The sequence below is a fragment of the Pteronotus mesoamericanus genome, unplaced genomic scaffold (genome assembly GCF_021234165.1).
Source record: "Pteronotus mesoamericanus isolate MK-2021 breed Mesoamerican mustached bat unplaced genomic scaffold, CSHL_Meso_final contig_177, whole genome shotgun sequence".
NCBI classification, from domain to species: Eukaryota; Metazoa; Chordata; class Mammalia; order Chiroptera; family Mormoopidae; genus Pteronotus; species Pteronotus mesoamericanus.
The window spans coordinates 636,873-655,017 of record NW_026555073.1 but is presented as its reverse complement, the minus strand read 5'-3'; the positions used below and the strand labels follow the sequence as shown (position 1 = coordinate 655,017).

The 18,145-nt window shown below is 37.8% G+C and overlaps 1 protein-coding gene across 1 annotated transcript in view; it reads left to right on the top strand.

Annotated features, from left to right (window-relative positions):
* PCDH11X (protocadherin 11 X-linked) overlaps positions 1-18,145 on the top strand; it is a 376,452-nt gene that overhangs the window by 214,517 nt on the left and 143,790 nt on the right. The window contains exon 5 of the mRNA XM_054566617.1: positions 10,351-10,380. Within this exon, the coding sequence (XP_054422592.1) occupies positions 10,351-10,380 (30 nt within the window). The remainder of the gene's footprint in view (positions 1-10,350; positions 10,381-18,145) is intronic.

Below are 18,145 nucleotides of genomic sequence, written 5' to 3'. Positions count from 1 at the left end.
TATGTATATACTGTAAATATTTTCATAGACATCTAGTTTCCTATGATCATATAATATAATACTGTTATATGTAGACAACATCATATTCAATAGGCAGGCTGATAAACAGAATTCAGAGAAATATATACATTGAGGTCTTGTTTCTACAATTTACTAATTTGGGCTGAGCTATATAACATCAGTGAGCTATACTTTGTTCATCTATATAGTGAAAGATAAAAGAATATCTACGAGTTTTGCAAAAGTTAAATGAGAATACAGTGCAAGGATTTGTAATAATGTCTGATTCTTGGAAAGATCTCATAATTGTAGCTGTTGCTGTCGATTCTAATTGTTGTTATTGCTGTTGTCCATCCATTCAATTAAGTAGTACACAGCTCTCTAACCAGGAAAACACTTGTACCTTAGGTACCTAAGTCTTACCATTATGAGAATAATACATATTAAACACATGCCTAATTTGTGGCTGGTAATTCATGGGTACTTACGACAAAACGTACCAGTCATGTTTCCAGAAAAATAAATTAGTTGGTTTGCTTTTCATGCTGTTTTTCTATCCAAGATATAGATATGTGTGTATGTATCTATACACACACACACAAGTTATATATAAATAAGTATAAAATATATTTATATATAAAATCATTTATAAATATATAAATAAAATATATATATCAACTATAGTCTATCTGTCCAGAAAAAATCCAGCCATTGTTAATATAATGAGAATAGTTTGTGCGACATCAATGTCACCTGGCAGCCAAGGCGAGCGGACTGGAATGCGCATGCGTGAACAATGATGACTTCACTGTACTAGTCAGTGGGGGCGGTAGACGCCGTTGAGTGCGCATGTGCACTATGTGGCCATCACATTCAAAATGACTGAGCAAGTAGAGCAACGAATCTGCATCCAATTTTGCATTAAGCTTGAACATTCCTCCATGGAAACTATCCAGATGACTCAGAGGCCGCAGCTTTGGGCAACCGGTGATTGGCAGCTTCATCACGACAATGTGCCTGCTCACGCATCTTCTTCCATGAATGTCTCTGTTTTTCATAGTGCGTGACTGCATACTTCCCAGACAACTGAGGAGATGGTATGCTAACCTCTAGCTCGTACATTAACTGACCCAGCAGTATGACTGAACATTATAATGTAACTCAGAGCACTTCACTTCCAGTCCATCATGCACCATACCCTGTAATTATTTATTATCCTCCATTACCCATTTCCGCACATGCTCAGATGAATTACGCCTAAGGTTAGTTAGTAGCATCCTTTATTTCTCCACTGGGACCAAAGCTTATTGTTGTGAAGATTAACAAGCTATTTCTCCAGTGTTACTTACCCTTTTAGATTTTTTTCTTCTCTCAACATTTCATTAGCTTCACCTGCGGCTCGACGTCCTCTTACACACACGCTGGCTCGCTTCAAAATGCGTAGGACTGAGGCCCCCATTTGCGTTCACCTGTAGGTGCTGGCTGAGTACAACTCTAGAACCATCCATGATTTCTTGCTGCTTGAGGCGGCCTGCATCTGTCTGAGATCCTTTCCTTGCACCAGCTCGAGAAAACCTGTGCTTTTAAATGGCTAAACTGCTTAGGAGACCCAACCAGAATAACATCCATTTTTGTCATATAATGTAACATAATCATGAACTGTGAACATTTCCACAAATTCAGGGACTATAATTAGGTGGACCATAAAATTCACCCATTGCCTCTTAAATTTTAAAGCTTGGATTCTAAATTATATTTTTACCTTTGGAATAATCATTTGGTTAATTTTCCCAATCATAATGTAGGCCTAATGGTCAAATGTGTCTCTGCTAATGTAGAATTATAGGTCGGTTTTTTTCAAGTTGCTGCAGAATTACTATTTCTTTAACAGTTACATTTCTCAATCACCTAAAGCCTATCAGTTGACTAGAGCAAGGCTAAAAGTGTTTCCATGTCAGACAACCATTGTTACTTTTTATGAATCTCAGCACAAATCTTGAAATTATGAATAAGAAGATAATTTGTGTACACATTTTTAATGCACATTACTCTGCCCCAGAAGAAAGTTGCTGAGTATATATTCATAGTGACGATAAAGTGGTACTGAGTTTAATGGTATGCATTGATATCTAAATGAGAATAAGGGTCCAAATAAATTGCATCATATCATGAACAGACTTATTATCAATTAGAGTCACCTTGCAGAAGGTGATAAAGAAGACCCGTTGATGCTGATGTTTACTGAAAACCAACACAGATGAGTATAGCTCTAAAAAAAACCTGGAGATGCACATCATATTACTTCCTCTTAAACAAAACAATTAAAATTAGAATAGAATGAATACATCAGCAAAGAATGGTATGCAGTGACTTATGGAAAACAATATATTTTTCTCAATATACCTAATCTTGTCACAGCATACATGGCGTCTGAATCCAATCTTTCCCAGGATGAGATCTTTCTAGTTTCCTGGTTCGATCTTATTTCATCGTCCCTTGTCATTTTTTAGAAATGACTGTCGCATTGCTATAGTCTGAAGGTTTCTGAAGTCCTAACCCTCTTAGCAGTGGCGGCAGGCGAGGCCTATGGGATGTGGTCCGGTCGCGAGGTCGTGCGAACCCCCCTGGGGTGTAATCAGTTGTATCTTTTAGGGATCATGCTATTGGTATTAAGCGTCAAAACACTTTGCCTAGTGTCGAATCCTGAAAACTGTCTTTTACATTTTTTCTCTAAGTTTTCTAATTTTGCTTTACATGTAAGTTTATGCTCTATTTTGAACCAAGGTTTGTAGAAGGGTGAGGCTTCAGTCAATAGTCATTATTTTGCCTATAGATGTTCAGGTGCTGCAGACGCATTTCGGTCTTCATCGCGTTACTTCTGTGCCTTATTAGAGTGAGTCCGTTTCTGTCCGCTCGGTATCAGTGATCTCTGTTTCTATTCCTTTGTCAGGCTGTCACTGTCTTGATTACTGCAACTATATGGCGGGGTTTAATATCAGGTAGAATGGTCCTTCCCATTTTATTCCACTTAACTCTGTGTCCCTTTTAAGGAAATTGCATTCAGTCTTTCCCAATCAAATATCATGGAAATAGCACCCTCTCATTCTTCATCTGCTGTGGTGTCTTTTTTATCATGAGTGAGGATTGATTTTTTCAAATGCCTTTTCTGCATCAGCTGAGATAGAACCATATGATTTTCCTCCTTAGCTTGTTTACATGGTGGACTACATTTTTCTCCAATGTCAAACAAGTGTTGCATACCTGCAATGCTCTCGGTAGTGGTTCATAATTATGTTCATACATTGTTGCATTTGCTTTGCTAATATTTTGTTTAGAAGTTTTGCTTCTACATTCAGGGGAGATACTGGCCAGGAGCGTGCCTTTGTCTAGTGTTGCTATCAGGGTGACGTCAGCCTTACAAATGAATTGGAGAGCATTCCCCTCTTTTTCTTGGAATATAATTGCAATCAATTCTTCTTTACATTTTCAGTTGCCAGAGCTCTCCCCCTTCACCTGACTCTTGCTTCGATATATCCCCTCAACCTTGTTAACCGCAACCTTATTTATAGAAACAATGGCATACTTCTGATCTTTTAATTTGGAAACATGTCTTCGTGATGAACAAAAATATCAGAGTGGCAACGTACCTAGCAACTGCATGCTATTAAGGTAAAACTTTGGGAGATTATGGACCCCGTGCAGACAGTAGAAGCAAACATCATGTCTGGTACCCATGGGTGCATTCGACCTCCCTCCAAAATTCAACCAGGTTTTCATTTACTTTTCATCTGGGTTACTGTATCCAACATTCTTCCCTTAGACCATTTTTAGGTTTTGCTCTCTATCTGTGCTACTTATAAAATATTTTGCATGCTGCTGTTCTTTGCGTACCATGATTAATTCTAGCTAGATGATGAATGTGAATAAAGGGTGGAACTTACAATTACTTTAATCACTTAATAATGTGGGTCCAGGGCTCAGTTGAGACTTTAGCCATATATCTAAAGGAATTATACCAAATTTTCTATTAATCACTGCATCCTTAGTGCCGACAAGGTGTCTTTCTAACAATATGTAATCATTCCAAGATGAGCTGCAATTAGAGGGAATATGATAAAGTGCATCATCCAATCCCAGGAGCCCAAGATGCAAACCTGTGTTTTACTACTGATTTAGCAGTAGGGGCCATGCATGAAGTCACGTGGCTCTCCGGATTTATAAATGTTTAAAGCCCTTTCCAAACTTAGCTTTTTACTTTTGGACCACAGTCACTAGCTGAATAAAATGTTTGATTTTTTTTTTAAACTTGGACTTCATTTTATATGCTTCAGGCAAACTAGATCAGTATTACACAGTTTTTTAGAATTCATTTTCATGAGCTAGTGATTCACTTGGGGACCCCAAAGCTAAAGTTTTCTCTCTCGCAGTCTTTTTAGTACCACTCAAGATACTTTCCTTTTTTTTTCTTTTTAAAGATTTTATTTATTTTTAGAGAGAAGGGAAAGGAGGGAGAAAGAGAGGGAGAACAACATCTGTGTGTGGGTGCCTCTCGCGCGCCCCCTACTGGGGACCTGGCCCACAACTCAGGCATGTGCCCTGACTGGGAATTGAACCAGGGACCCTTTGGTTCGCAGGCCAGCACTCAGTCCACTGAGCCACACCAGCCAGGGCCAAGACACTTTCATGTATACCAGCAATTAATTCATTGATCATCTCTAAGTATTTTTTAGTAGCTGACTTGCTTAGTGCATTATAAGAGCCTTCCCTGTTTGTCATAGTGTTTTCAAGGTTCCACAGCATATAATCATGATGCTAATAACAATCATAGACAGTGTTTGTTGAGAGCAACTACATGATAGTGTGTTAAGTGATTTACTGTAGTAACTCAATTAGCCCTCAGAGACCCCTGTGATGTAGCTGCTATTTTTAGTACTGGTGTTTTATAGATATACAGACTCAAGCACCAAATAGAGTCATTAAGCAACTTGTCCCAGGTTGAGGAGCTGAATTCTGAGTCTTTGATCCTAAGGGCTATGCCTGCCAGATAGTAGGTGTTCAATAAATATTTGCTGACTGATAAAATTCCACAGTTACAGCTTCAAAGAATGACAACTCCCTCATTCTTCTAAAACTACTCATGATAAATAACCAATAATAAAACTCAAAACATCCCAAATACAGAGCCCTGCTGTTAACACACTCGGCTGGAGAGATAAATGGAACTATCTGCTGTTTTATGTTGAATCGGAAGCTGAAAATAACAATGTCAATGTGGTAAATTGGGGAAAAAATAAAAATCTACATGATAGATTCACAAAGCAGTAAAAAAGGTACAAGCCTAAAATATTTCAGATACTTTAGACCTAAATACTGGGAAGACGCCTGAGGCAGATGAGCCTCTAGGGAATGAAATGCCTTTTTAAATAAAGCGCAGACCGTATCTTATGCAGTTTTAATGGGAGTCTTTGATAATTCAGGAGTGATCACTCAGGAGGTGCATTTCATTTCCGCGTTGCAGATTTGGGCGCGGATTGTCACGTTGAGCTGTGGTAAATATTAAGTTGTGCCTTTAATTAAGTTCGCTGTATATCTCTGCTGAAGCTATAAGTAAATGAACAGGACTTATTCTCGGGGAGATGACGTTATATAAGAAAACCTTTATTAATGAAGAAAAAGCTGCTCAACTATCTCAGTACCGATGTGCTGTAGTCTCTTTAATGGTGAAGAGTGAGTGAATGAATGACGTTAGAAATAGTGTCAGAAACAAAACTCGTTCTAGGCCGTATTTCCGCCACGCTGGGCCGTCCGTCCTTTTTGCCCTGAACAGGAGATCATTGCGAAATTCTGGCCTTTTCCGCACACATCAGTTGTGCTACTTACACGTGAGGCATTTGAATTACCCAGATCGAAACTGGGCAAAGAATTCAAATGTTTGAATTGAAAACTGATCAGTTTTTCAGATTATGGAGCTCAGCATGTTCCTTGCGTGTGTAAAACCACTGAATATCAAGTCAAATGTATACACTGTAAAAAAAAGCTGAATGTTCTTAGTCTAGCAAGGATAGTTATTGGTTAGGAAATGAAGTACTATAGTGGATACATAATATTGATCCATTCAGAATTATTCATGCATAATCAAAATGTTACATATCATACAGTTTATTTATTGTCAGATATCAGAGCATATAGCACATTAACTATTTTATGTATTAATTTAGTGTTAAAATGGTTATTTTTGATGTATTTATATCTAAGATATATAACAGGCCCTGGTGAAAAGAATACTTATTTTCTGAGTTACACTCTACATAATTTTTGTAAATAGTATAAACATCTATGACTCAGTTTCCACACACACAAAAATAGGATGATTGTATTTACCATGATGAACTATTTGAACCATTACTTAAGATGAAGCATATTAAATAAGAGTGTCTGATTCATAGGACTCTTAAAATAAAATAGTAGATGTCAAAAATAGTTGGGAGAGGAGAAGGGAGGGATGGGGAGGAACGGAATTTGATTTGACCTTCAATATAATCTCTAAAGATAGAAGGAATGTGAATTGTTATTGTTCTCTCCATTTTACAGATTGAAAGACTGAGATTCAGGTGACTTGCTCGTTTTCATACAACTCTTTGCCTCCTTGTGAGGATAGCATTCTATTTATGTGCCTATGGTAATACTTCAAATGTTAATTGCCATTATAGATGTCTACACATGATTGATCAGGAGCTAGAACTTATACCTGGATATTCAAAACTGGATAGTCTTTTATAATCAACCCAATTTCTTTTCCTGAAATGGAAGTGGATCCCCCTGGCTAACTGTGACCTCTAGGGGGTGATCAGTTCCTCTTCCAGCTTCTTCCTTCTTAGAAGGACATCAGTCACCGAAATCCAGGCTGACTGCGTCTCAAGATCTTTAATTCATCTTTAAAGACCCCATTTCAAAAGAGGATCAGGTTTTGAGTTTGGAGTGGCTATAAGGTTTTGGAAGATAGTATTTCATTTGAGTTGATAATATCAAACCCCAGAAGCCTAGAAATAATGAACTCAACTGGGAAAAAGTAAGGGCTTTGAGTTACATTTTTCTTAGATGATGTGCAATAAAGTTGAGAATTCCACCAAAAATGCACTGAAAGTGGAAGTTCAGCATGGACTTGCTAGAGGACTTGAAGTTGAAGAGAATATGTCAGTAATCAGCTAAGAACTCAGGAAAACTATGTGATAATCCCAGAAGACAATATTCTTCCCAACTAGGAAATAAGTAAAAGATGGTAATCATATCATATAATTAAAATAAAAATCTGTTATGAGCTAGATCACATTAGATTACAACTAAAGCTTAGGGATAAATTAAAAGGAATACAAGTATATCCTGGCTTCAAGTCACTATTAGAAAGTTATATACTTAAGTCATATTTATGTAGGAAGAATATGTACCAACATTTCACCTTCACTTGACCTCCATGCTTATGAGCCAGTAAATACTACTTTAAAATATTCCTTTGTCTATCCCTGAGTTTGACATAAAGGCAAGCACATAGGTCACTTTTTTGTTCTTACCGTACATCTAGTTTGTAATTCTTTCATTTACGATATGTACTCACAGAATTAAACACTCCAGTAGCTCTTGCCTTTTTAAAGAGCGTTTTTCTTCTACTAAATAAGGAAGATCATTTGTGTTCTGGTGTTTATTCTCATACTCCCTTTATTGCTTTGATGTTCACTTTGCAAACATCTCCAGGCGGCACAGGACATGTTCCCAGGAGCTGTGGTTGCCAGCGGTGTTGGAGACAAAGGCGTCAGTCTTTAGCGGCAAACGAAGGCGTCCTCATGCAAAAAGCAAACACTTAAAAACGAAACATTATTTTTTCAGAAAGCAGATGTGTCGTAGGATACTGTCACTACGTTTGTTACTGTCGTAGTATATATAAGCAAGCTCGGGGCTTTGAAGAAGCCACCGAGATTATGTGAGAACGAACGCAATGGCGTTCTGAGCAGACCCATGAGAGCCTGCCTGTTGCTCATTTTAAGAATATTTGGTTCTTGTTAGGTTTGTTAGATCCCTTCAAATCACCTTTGCTCATGTGAAGAAATCAGAACCCTCTTGCACTGCTGGTGGAACTTGCAAAAGGTACATCTGCTTGGAAAACAGTCTGGCAGTTCCTCAAATGATAAAACATAGAACTATTATATTACCCCGCAATTCTGCTCCATTATTTCTCTTGTACTCCATGTTTTGTTCTTCTTTCTCATCAATTATATTCAACCAGCTTTATAAATCTAAATAATTAGATATACCAGGAGAAATGTGCATTTATTGACAGAAGACTAAAAATGTGTCTATTCACACCAGAAGATTAATAAGAGCATGTGAAACTATATGACAAATGCATATTCTGGAAAATTCTGAGCCCATATCATTCAGACTGGTTAATTATTCTCCCTCCCTCATGATATGTAATTTGTTTGGACAATGATTTTGTTGGTTTGACATTGGTTATTTTGGGGGTAGTTATTAAATAAGGGGTTAAAAGCTCATGTCTCCATTAAAAAAGAAGTTGCTTTTCAGGATGTTTCTTTTCCCTTCCAGTATTGATTTTTTTTAAAAAAAATTCCTATCATCAAATCTGGTGGTGCTACATTGGGTTGTCTCTGGTGCAGCTAAATGCAAAGACCGTTATTTTAACATTTCCCACCTGATGTGTTTTAAGCTTTTCTCAGTAGAAATTTTCAAACAACAAGAAAAGTGGCACAGTGCAGGTCAAATGTATAACTTAGAGAAATAAACGTCTATTCTGGACTTGTCTTTTTCCATTGCAAAATGTTGACTAGCCTTAAATATTGATTAAGTCATTAACTATTCAGCAATTCACTAACTCACCTATATATACATATAATTAACATTTTTTGTATCTTGAAGCACTAAACATTTATATGCATTTGGGTTGCTCAGTGATGAATGGTAAATATATAAATAAATCTACCATGTTTTTGAAAGTAAATTTTAAAGCAGCAAACATAGAAAGACCCGTTGTGGTTCTGTTAACTAAAGAATGGTGTTTTTTAAATGCTATGTTCTCAGATATGGGAAAAAAATGTTTTTTTGGGCTTTCTTTCTTTCTTTCTTCCTTCCTTCCTTCCTTCCTTCCTTCCATGAGATTATTTTGGTTGGAAAGGTCACATTTTAAACCTGTTATTTAAGAATTATCATTCAGAATATAGATATAAATCTGATTGTTTAAAGACATTAACATCCAAGGACACTTTCTTGAAAAAGGTTATTATTCACAGCCAAATAGAATTTTAACGCTGAGCCATTGATGGCTAACTTGATCACATAAGGACAATATGAACATCATAAGCTAAAAAAAAAAACCAAAAAACCCATAATGGAAGGAAAACAAGCACAGTTTGATTTCCTGGGATGATAGAATTTTGTCTATGTTTGGATATTTGCTTCACTGTCAATTTTGGAAATTCGAGTTATAGTAAAATAAGAGGAAAAAAATACCCTCTTGATCTGGGAAAATGTCATAGGACAGAAAATAGGGAACATCCCTCCTCTTACTATATTAATTGTATCTCTCTTTGGAGTTACCCTCTTTCAAAATCAACCCTACTTTCCTGGGAACACTGTAGACATGACAAGGAGCTGGGATGAAACTTGGGGAGTATCATTAGCGTAGCATTGGCCGGAAATGTAGACGTTTGGTGAGTTTATCATCTGGTGTATTCACCGTCTACAAAGGAGCATGAACCTAAAGGACAAATGGCCTCAATGTTTCTGGAACTTTGAAAATGAACTTGACCTGTCTCCTGATGTTGAACAAAATAGCTTTACTGGGATGACTTCAAAAAGGATGTAGTTGAACAGAATTGAATTGAGGCTCTCCTAGAAACCATTGAAATGAACACTTGGAGATAGTATCCAATGCGGTGTAGATATTCTTGTTTATTCCTCATTCCTGAATATCCAGCCAGCCTAGTTTTTATTAAGAAATGTGTTATGCTTGAGATAAAGGACCGTCCCTTTACAAATGGGTGGCACATCTGTGACATAATCTGAGAATGCGTCATTGGAAGGATGCCTTTTCTTGGCCGATGCCGGTGTTATGTTTAACATAATAAAACTTAACTTTTTGATGGCGATCAAAGTTTTCTATACGGCTCTTCATATTGTTGCATGAGATTTACAATGTTGCTGTATCCCTTGTCTGAAACCACTGAAGAATGCAGCCTGTGAAAACAGTTTTAAATGTACTTGCAGTAACAAATTGGAGCTGATTTTTGTTTTTGTTTTGTTTTCCTTTGCTTCCTTTGCCTCCCTTTTATCGTAAATCAGCGGAAACCCGAGGGGAAAAAGGCAGGAAAGGTAAGACTGTACATTTCAAAGAAAATTGATTTCAAAATATGTCGTGCTATTTTTTCTTAAATGTCTGAGGCTATAGTAATGACTGCGTGGAGTTAAAGCTCCGTATGACATATGCTGTGGAGATGGAAGACCTGTCTCCATATTTTGTATCACTGACACGGTCCTGGAAGCGATTTTCCGGTCTTATTTTATTTTATTTTTCATCACCACTTTCCGTTCCCACGGTGCCAAACTATCATATTGCTGACAGCATCATTTTCTGAATGTTCTGGTAATGCAGTTATTTTATGATAAATTTTAGCAATAAAAGAAACCATTTCGGTATCAATTCACAATTTAGCGGTGACAGCAAAAGTTAGTGACTATGTAGCATGATGATGTCTAATAGGGTCATGGAAAAATACTGTAACTAAACTAAAGAGGCTTCATCAGCAAATTGATGTTCTCTGAGAAACTGGGCTTTAGAATATCATCTTTCAACCTGCAAATTTTAAGTTCCGCTTACATATATATGAACAGTGTGGCTTTTTAGAAAACTTACACACGTCATTAAAAATTTAATGACCTCATTAGTTACATTGGATGGCCACTCAAATTAAGTTTTTCAGCTGTTCACTGACATTTCTTTCCTAGAATGTGGGCCTTAGTTTCCTCAACATGCTTTAGGGTTGAAAGAAATGCATTACCTGTAAGATTCTGATGTCAGGTATTTTGCAAATTAAATGCACTTAGTCTTAAATGCTGTTGATATTAGAAAGCAAAATGTATGGTGAGTGTATTCTTGGTTACATGTGAGCACAATATTGAAGATGCATTGCTCTGTTCTAGTTTGAGGGTTCAAGTGTTGTGTGAAAGAGAACTTGCCAAAGTTCCTGCTGAGGGTGTCGTTGTCCAGTGTGAGAACGACCTGAAAATGGAATTTTCCAATTATAGTTGTCCACTATAAGGTCAACACCCATTTTCGTTAATGTTGGAGAGAGAAATGGAACCTAGAGGATTTGCAATCAATACGCCTTCCTGAGAGTTTTCAAGGGCCTGCCTGAACTATCGTGTATCACAGTGGCCTTGGAGTGGTAACTTCTTGAGAATCAGCTCCTCCCAGAAAAGTTGTCCAGGTGAAAGTACTGCAGCAAAATGTGTGTAGCCGGAAAAACGGAAAGAGCTAGAGAGAGCGAGAAACTCTCCAGATTTTACATGTTACAACATTCTCAAAAATTCTGGCAAATTTAGAATGGATCTGTTGCTCAGTTATTTAAAAGTTCAAATTAGGAAGAACAGAAATATTGACAGCTCTATGGAGCATAGTTATTCTGTACATAGGGAACAGTCCTTCTTTGTTTTGAAAAGAAGGACTGTGTGCTCAACACTCTGCGGTGGACTCGTTTTCCAGTTCTGAAAACCCCCAGGTCATGAAATTTAGCATGAAACATGTAAGTTGTAAAACAACCATGGTTCGAACCCAAGTAAGAGGGTATGGGCGGAATAAATGGAATGGAAAAAATACAATAAAATTTTTTTATTGTGAAGAGAAAAATATGAAATCACAAAACAAATACTTCTTTTTAAGAATTTCTTTAAAGATTTTATTTATTTATTTTTAGAGAGAGGGGAAGGGAGAGAGAAACATCCCTGTGTGCTTGCCTCTCGCGCGCCCCCTACTGGGGACGTAGCCCGCCACCCAGGCCTGTGCCCTGACCGGGAATCTAATCAGCGGTCCTTTGGTTTGCAGGCCGGTGCTCAATCCACTGAGCCACATCAGCCAGGGCACAATGTTTATATAAAATTAAAAGAGAGAAGTAGAAATGTTTGAACCTCGGTAATGTTTAAAAAAATCTTGTCTCGTTTAAACAAAAACTAGTTCCCTTAGGAGCCCTAACCTAACAATTTCTGGGTAGACGTGTTTCTTGAAGATGGCTGTCGCTTTAGCGAAGACTGAGTCTAAATCGCCCTCTGACTTTGCGCAAATGGCCGATCTTGTGAAAGAGTGTGTCCGCCAAAGCGCTAAACAGAACTGGCAGCTTCTCAACGGAGTACAGTTCTCATCTCTTTATATTTGCCTGAAGTGGGTTTCCAAAGTTCTTGCAGACTATGCAAGTGGCTTACAGGAGCAGTGGCTACAGCAGCAAAGCAAACAAAAGCCATTCCGTGTCATTTGTGTGTCCATGTGCTCCAAGGCTGCACAGGTCCCACTTGGGCATTTGGAGATGGAATTAAAGTCCTTATTCAAGATTTCTGCTTGACCGGCATGTTTGTTTGTATTGGTTGGTTTTTGTTGATTTTTTGGTACTGTTTTTGTTGAGTCTGTGGCCCGTAAATGTACAAATTGACATTCCTGGACCTTATTTTCATGTGGTTGCACGGATTTCATGGTCTTAAACATTGCCCTCCGCTTTTATGACTGTAACCTGATTATCTGCTTTGTATTGTCCTGCCTGGTACACTGACCACCTCATGACATCCCCCCCACCACGCCCGCCTCCTACTACTTCTGGACGGCTACGTGGTTGTCCTTGGCTTCTTGCTCCGACTGGGACCCCCTCCCAGACTCTATTCTCCGCAGTCCTCTGAACACAATTTGGGGGAGAAAGCACAAAATTGTACTGAACATTTAGCTTACTGTGCATTTGTAGTATTAAGCTGTAGGAATTGTTCAGAAGTGTTTGTATGCTCCTCTTAGTAATTGTGTGTCCCAGGCCTTAAGAATAGTGGCCCGGACCCTTTCTACCACTTCCCCAGTTTGCAACTCTGAATGGTCAGCACATTAAGTCCTGCCATCCTGAGAGAAACCATCTTTGTAACTACAATATATGTCAGTTCCTGTCTAGTCCCTCATGTATTCCCTTTCTGTTATTGAAATATCTAGCTCTTGAGTGTCTTTTGGCATGCCACTCCCTTTTTATATAAAAATATATGTAGCCCTGGCTGGTGTGGCTCAGTGGACTGAGCGCCAGCCTGTGAACCGAAGGGTCGCTGATTGGATTCCCCGTCAGGGCACAGGCTTGGGCTGCGGGCCGGGTCCCCAGCAGGGGGCGCGCGAGAGGCAACCGCACAGGGATGTGTCTCTCCCTCTCTTTCTCCCACCATTACCCTCTCTCTAAAAATAAATAAATAAAATCTTTAAAAAGGAAAAAATAAAAATGTATGTAAGTGTCCTTTGTCAAGGGAAATAAATATGAAATTAAAAAGTACCCCTCCTAAGTAAGCTCTGTACATATTGCTGTAATGTCTCCTCTTATTAACTGCATCTTCCCTGTGAAATTCTACTCTCTTTACCTGCCAACTAAAATCGAACCCTTTTATCATCTGCCTAAGATTTTCTACTTAGTATGTCCAGAACTTTCTGTTACATGTGATGTTACATGTTCTTTCTCTTCATACCTGAATCGTGAGTTCACGTTAATGGAGTGTGTATTTCTTCTGTATCTCCTCAGTTCCTAACACCATATCATATTTCACTTCTTATAAACAGTACATTACTTTTATTTTTATTTCCAAATTTTGAAAAGAGTTTAAGAGAGCAGACTTAACCATACAGGGATTTAAAAATCTGCTTCACAGGATCCTCTGAATTCATGTGAAACAGAAAGAAATGTGTGTCGTGAAAGGTGAACTGCTCCTTAGACTGAGTTCAGGAAGTTTGAATCCTGTTTCTTTGTGTATGTAGAAGTATTCTGGGGAAATCAGTGTTGAGAGATATTCCCTTTTGAAAACTGATGTTCTGAATGTTTTTCACGGTTTTTTCTGTAAGGTCCTAACTGGCTGAATTTTCCAATTTGGACTTTTTTAAAACATTGTTTTCTTTCCCTTAATGCAAAAGAGTGGGGGCACATGACCAAAAACTCTAAACTTCCCATGAAAATGTCATAGGCCTTCATGTCTCACCTTGCAGCATCGAAATTCACCCGTTCTATCTCTGAGAAACAGATGTTTCACTCTGCGTGTGGCATAGAATTGAGGACGTTCTGAACTCAAATCATACATATTCATTTTCACTCTGTGCCCTATTCCGAGTGTCTGGGAGAGAACAGCCAGTGATAGCGTAAGTAAAATAAGTCAAGGTTTTAAAAAGGTTTTGAAATATATTTTATTCAAACCAGTAGAAAAGAAGAAAGCATTTACCAAGTGTATTTGAATAGCACTCGTATATGTATTAAATACAGTCTTCCTGGATCTTTTGCTTTACAATAGTTCTAGGTGCGGTTAGAAATTCAGCCTTTTGCATATGTACTCCTTCCCAGATTTTTTCTAGCAACAATTGAAAGTCATTGCTTCTGTGCATCCAATGATGTCTGAGTCAGTACATAATCTTCAAGCCTTTTTTTGTCACTATGACTAACTCAGCAACTGATACATTGAAAGTCATACTCCAAATCTATAGAGCTTTGATTAGGATTTATCTCTTTTCTCAACCAGACAATGGAAACAATTACACTTTTATTTTAAACTTAAATGATCATATACATAGATGTCCTCACTGTTTAATTAGACCTTTGAAATAGGAAATCCTTTATTTTTGGAGTAGAAATCATTTTGCTTTTACCTTCTTGATTTCTGTTTTTATTTCTGAAAATAACTAGCAGGAGAAACTTTCCCAGGAAATTTATTGGCTAATGTTTTCTAATAAAGTTTGCCAATATTATTGATATGGAGATATCTGCTGACCTCTTTCTTTTGAACTCCTAGATTAACAAACCATGTTTATTCCAACAAATTATGTTTTTCTTCTTGGTTGAGCTGAAGTTTACCATATTTTGCCTCATAGAGTGCATTCCTGTGTACAATGCACACCCATGTTTTTGTGTGCATTCTACATGCGGTATTACCTATGGCATGTAATCATTAGAGCCTTGTAGCATGCACGTCCTTATTTTTCCCTAAAAAACTTGGGCAAAACAGTAGTTACAGTAGTTATTTCTTCGTCTAACTGTTCTTTTGCCACTAGTAGGGGACAGCGTTTTTCACTATCTACTGCATATACAAGTCATATTCACATGTGTTATTGTTGTAACATGGTTCTTCTTGCAATGATTCTGTGCTTTCATAGTATTCTCATTCATAATTTCATAAACTTTATAGCAATAACATGCATAAGGTTTTCACTGAGTATTGCAGACATTCAACACTCTCGAATTATACACGTTATGTTCTTTAAGCCCTTATGGTTCAAGGGCTAAAACGAGCATTCATTAATGCATAGAGAAAGGGTATAAATAGATCGGACCCATGGAAGTGTGTGACGTATAACAATGCAAGGTGCTGTTGGGGAAGAACTCAGGGAAGAACACTGGAAGAATTGAGGGAGGAACCGGGGGGGTGAGTAGAAGTTGAAGAGGGACTAGGAGGATAATGGTAATGGGAAAATACAGTAAAAATAAAGAAATGCTATAGAAGATGAAATTCAAGTAATTACTATACAAAAGATGGATATATCATTATTGTGTTCTCATCTCGAAATAATCACCAAATTAAATTTCCATTTCTACTCATTAAAAATAAATAAAATTAAAATAAAATATTTTGTGTATTTCTATGAAAAATACCTGCACGTAAGAGTGCAGTATCAGTGGGATCTTTGGTTACAGTCACTTAGAGCCACAGTAACAGTGGATAATAAGTTGTTTTTCTGAACGTGTATTTCTCCAGTAGATTTAGTGAGCATTGCTGAGTCAGGTATTGAGACATTTATCAGTAGAAATTGAGGTTTGCAGGTCTATATTTTGTGACCATTTACTTCTCATACGTTGCGTCTCATCATACATTCCATTTTTAAGACGGGCAAGTATCCCACTTAACTCCCAGAAATCACAGGGAAACCTCCGAAAATGTATTATCAGCTATTATTTTGCCAGGGGATTCTAAATTTACTATAAATCTTCTGGCCTATTTCTTGAGAATGACTGGGAAACTAGTCTTCCTCATTTGCTTGAATTATTTCTTTATTGTTTAAAAGAAGTTGCTGGGATTAATGTTAATGCTTTGAATTAGAGACATTAAAGCAGTATATCTTACAATCTAATGTCGAGATATAGCAAATTAATAATTTAAAATGTCTTATAAGTCCCTTTAGCCTATGCCTAACACACTACTTGAAACCTAGTAAATATTTAATGCAAATTTGTTGTCATTTATTTAACAAACATACATGGAGTGGTTTCAATGTCTGGCGGTGCAAAGCTCTAAAGATAAAGACCTGAGTGGGTAATAAGGGAAACAGACTTGTGACCCACGAATTCAACCTCCTACGACTAGCCTCGTTGGCTGTCATAACCTATTATGGAATATTCTTCTTGACTAAATCTGAACTTCCTTCAGAGCATAACGACTTCTTGTTTAGCTCAGTGTTTTGGACCATCCGCACACTGTGGTCTTCTTTCCATCTTCCGTCGGTCACAGAAGCCGCGGCATTTTTCTGTGGCTCAAATGGCATCGCCCTTCCCATTCTATGTGACTTCTCTGGACCCTTTAACAGCTCGTTTTATTATTTATGAAAGAGAGCTATTGTTACCCAAATACACTTTACACGATGATTTAGAAGTGGTGTTTTCTCCTTGAAGTGCATAATGCTTCAAACAGCGCATGTCTTCACTAACAAGACAGATCGCCCTCTGTATTTTCCTGAAAACAGGACAGGGAGCGGAGCAAACCTTAAATACTGACCTTCAGTCTTTCCCACAGTAAATCTCTCCCATTAAAGCACACGTCTCATATTCTGTAATAAAGGTGATTGCCGGGAATTGTTTGTTGTGGATCATTTTTATTGATGATGAGCTACCATCTTTGTGTAAAGTTGTCTGGGCGTTACATTGATTTAAAACATTATGCTTCAGATGAGCCATAAAAAACTGCGGTGGCTGGTGCGAAACAGGAAATCCCATTAACAGGCTGAGCAAAGAAGCCACCTGCGGCAGGGAAGCTCAGGAAGGAGGCTCAACTCACTAAACAAAAGTCCTTTGTGAAGCAAGTCCATAACAAATGCTCCTTAGGCCGGCTGCTTCTCCCTCCTTAATTATGTGCTTCACTGCTCAGTGAGGCCCAAGTTGGGACGGCGTTTTTGTAGGGCTTGTCAGGTCTGGCTGCGCGTTCGGGCCACCTAGGGACCCCTGAAAACTTGCAACGACCAGTTCGCATCCCAGACCGACTGCACCAGCATCTCTACGGCCGGACCGTGGCACTGGTATATTTTTAAGCTTCCTAGATGTTTCAAATATGTAGCCACACTTGAGAAGTACTTTATGCAATGCTTACTGTTTTTAATTTAGATGTAGTCCATTAAACTTGTTTCTGTGGAAAAGCCTCTATATGAAATCCAAAGTTTCGCTGAGAACAAAATTGTATTGCTTGGTCTTTTTTATGAATTTTAGTAAAATAGTGCCTTTTTTCATTATGATGTCAATATACAGTATTTTCCCTTGTATAATGCTTATTTCTTTTGCCCAAATTTTTAAGGGAAAAATAAGGATGCACATCATACATGGGTAGTCCTACTTCCATAACTATATAAATGTGTTTAATTCTTTCATTTATGCTTATGCATTAAAAGTGTAACTCTAGAAAGCTATAACAACATCTGTATGCAAAATAATACCCTGGAATAAGGTAATCGGTTTTGTTTCTAAATGTCAAAAAATACATAATTTAATTAAAAAATTAAAACGAAAGATTATTTTTCCTGAAAGTTGGGGCCCAAAACGTGGGTGCGCATTCTGCACAGCAAAATACGGTAGACCACTGCCAATGTAGGACCAGCAGCCCCAGAAAAGGCAAG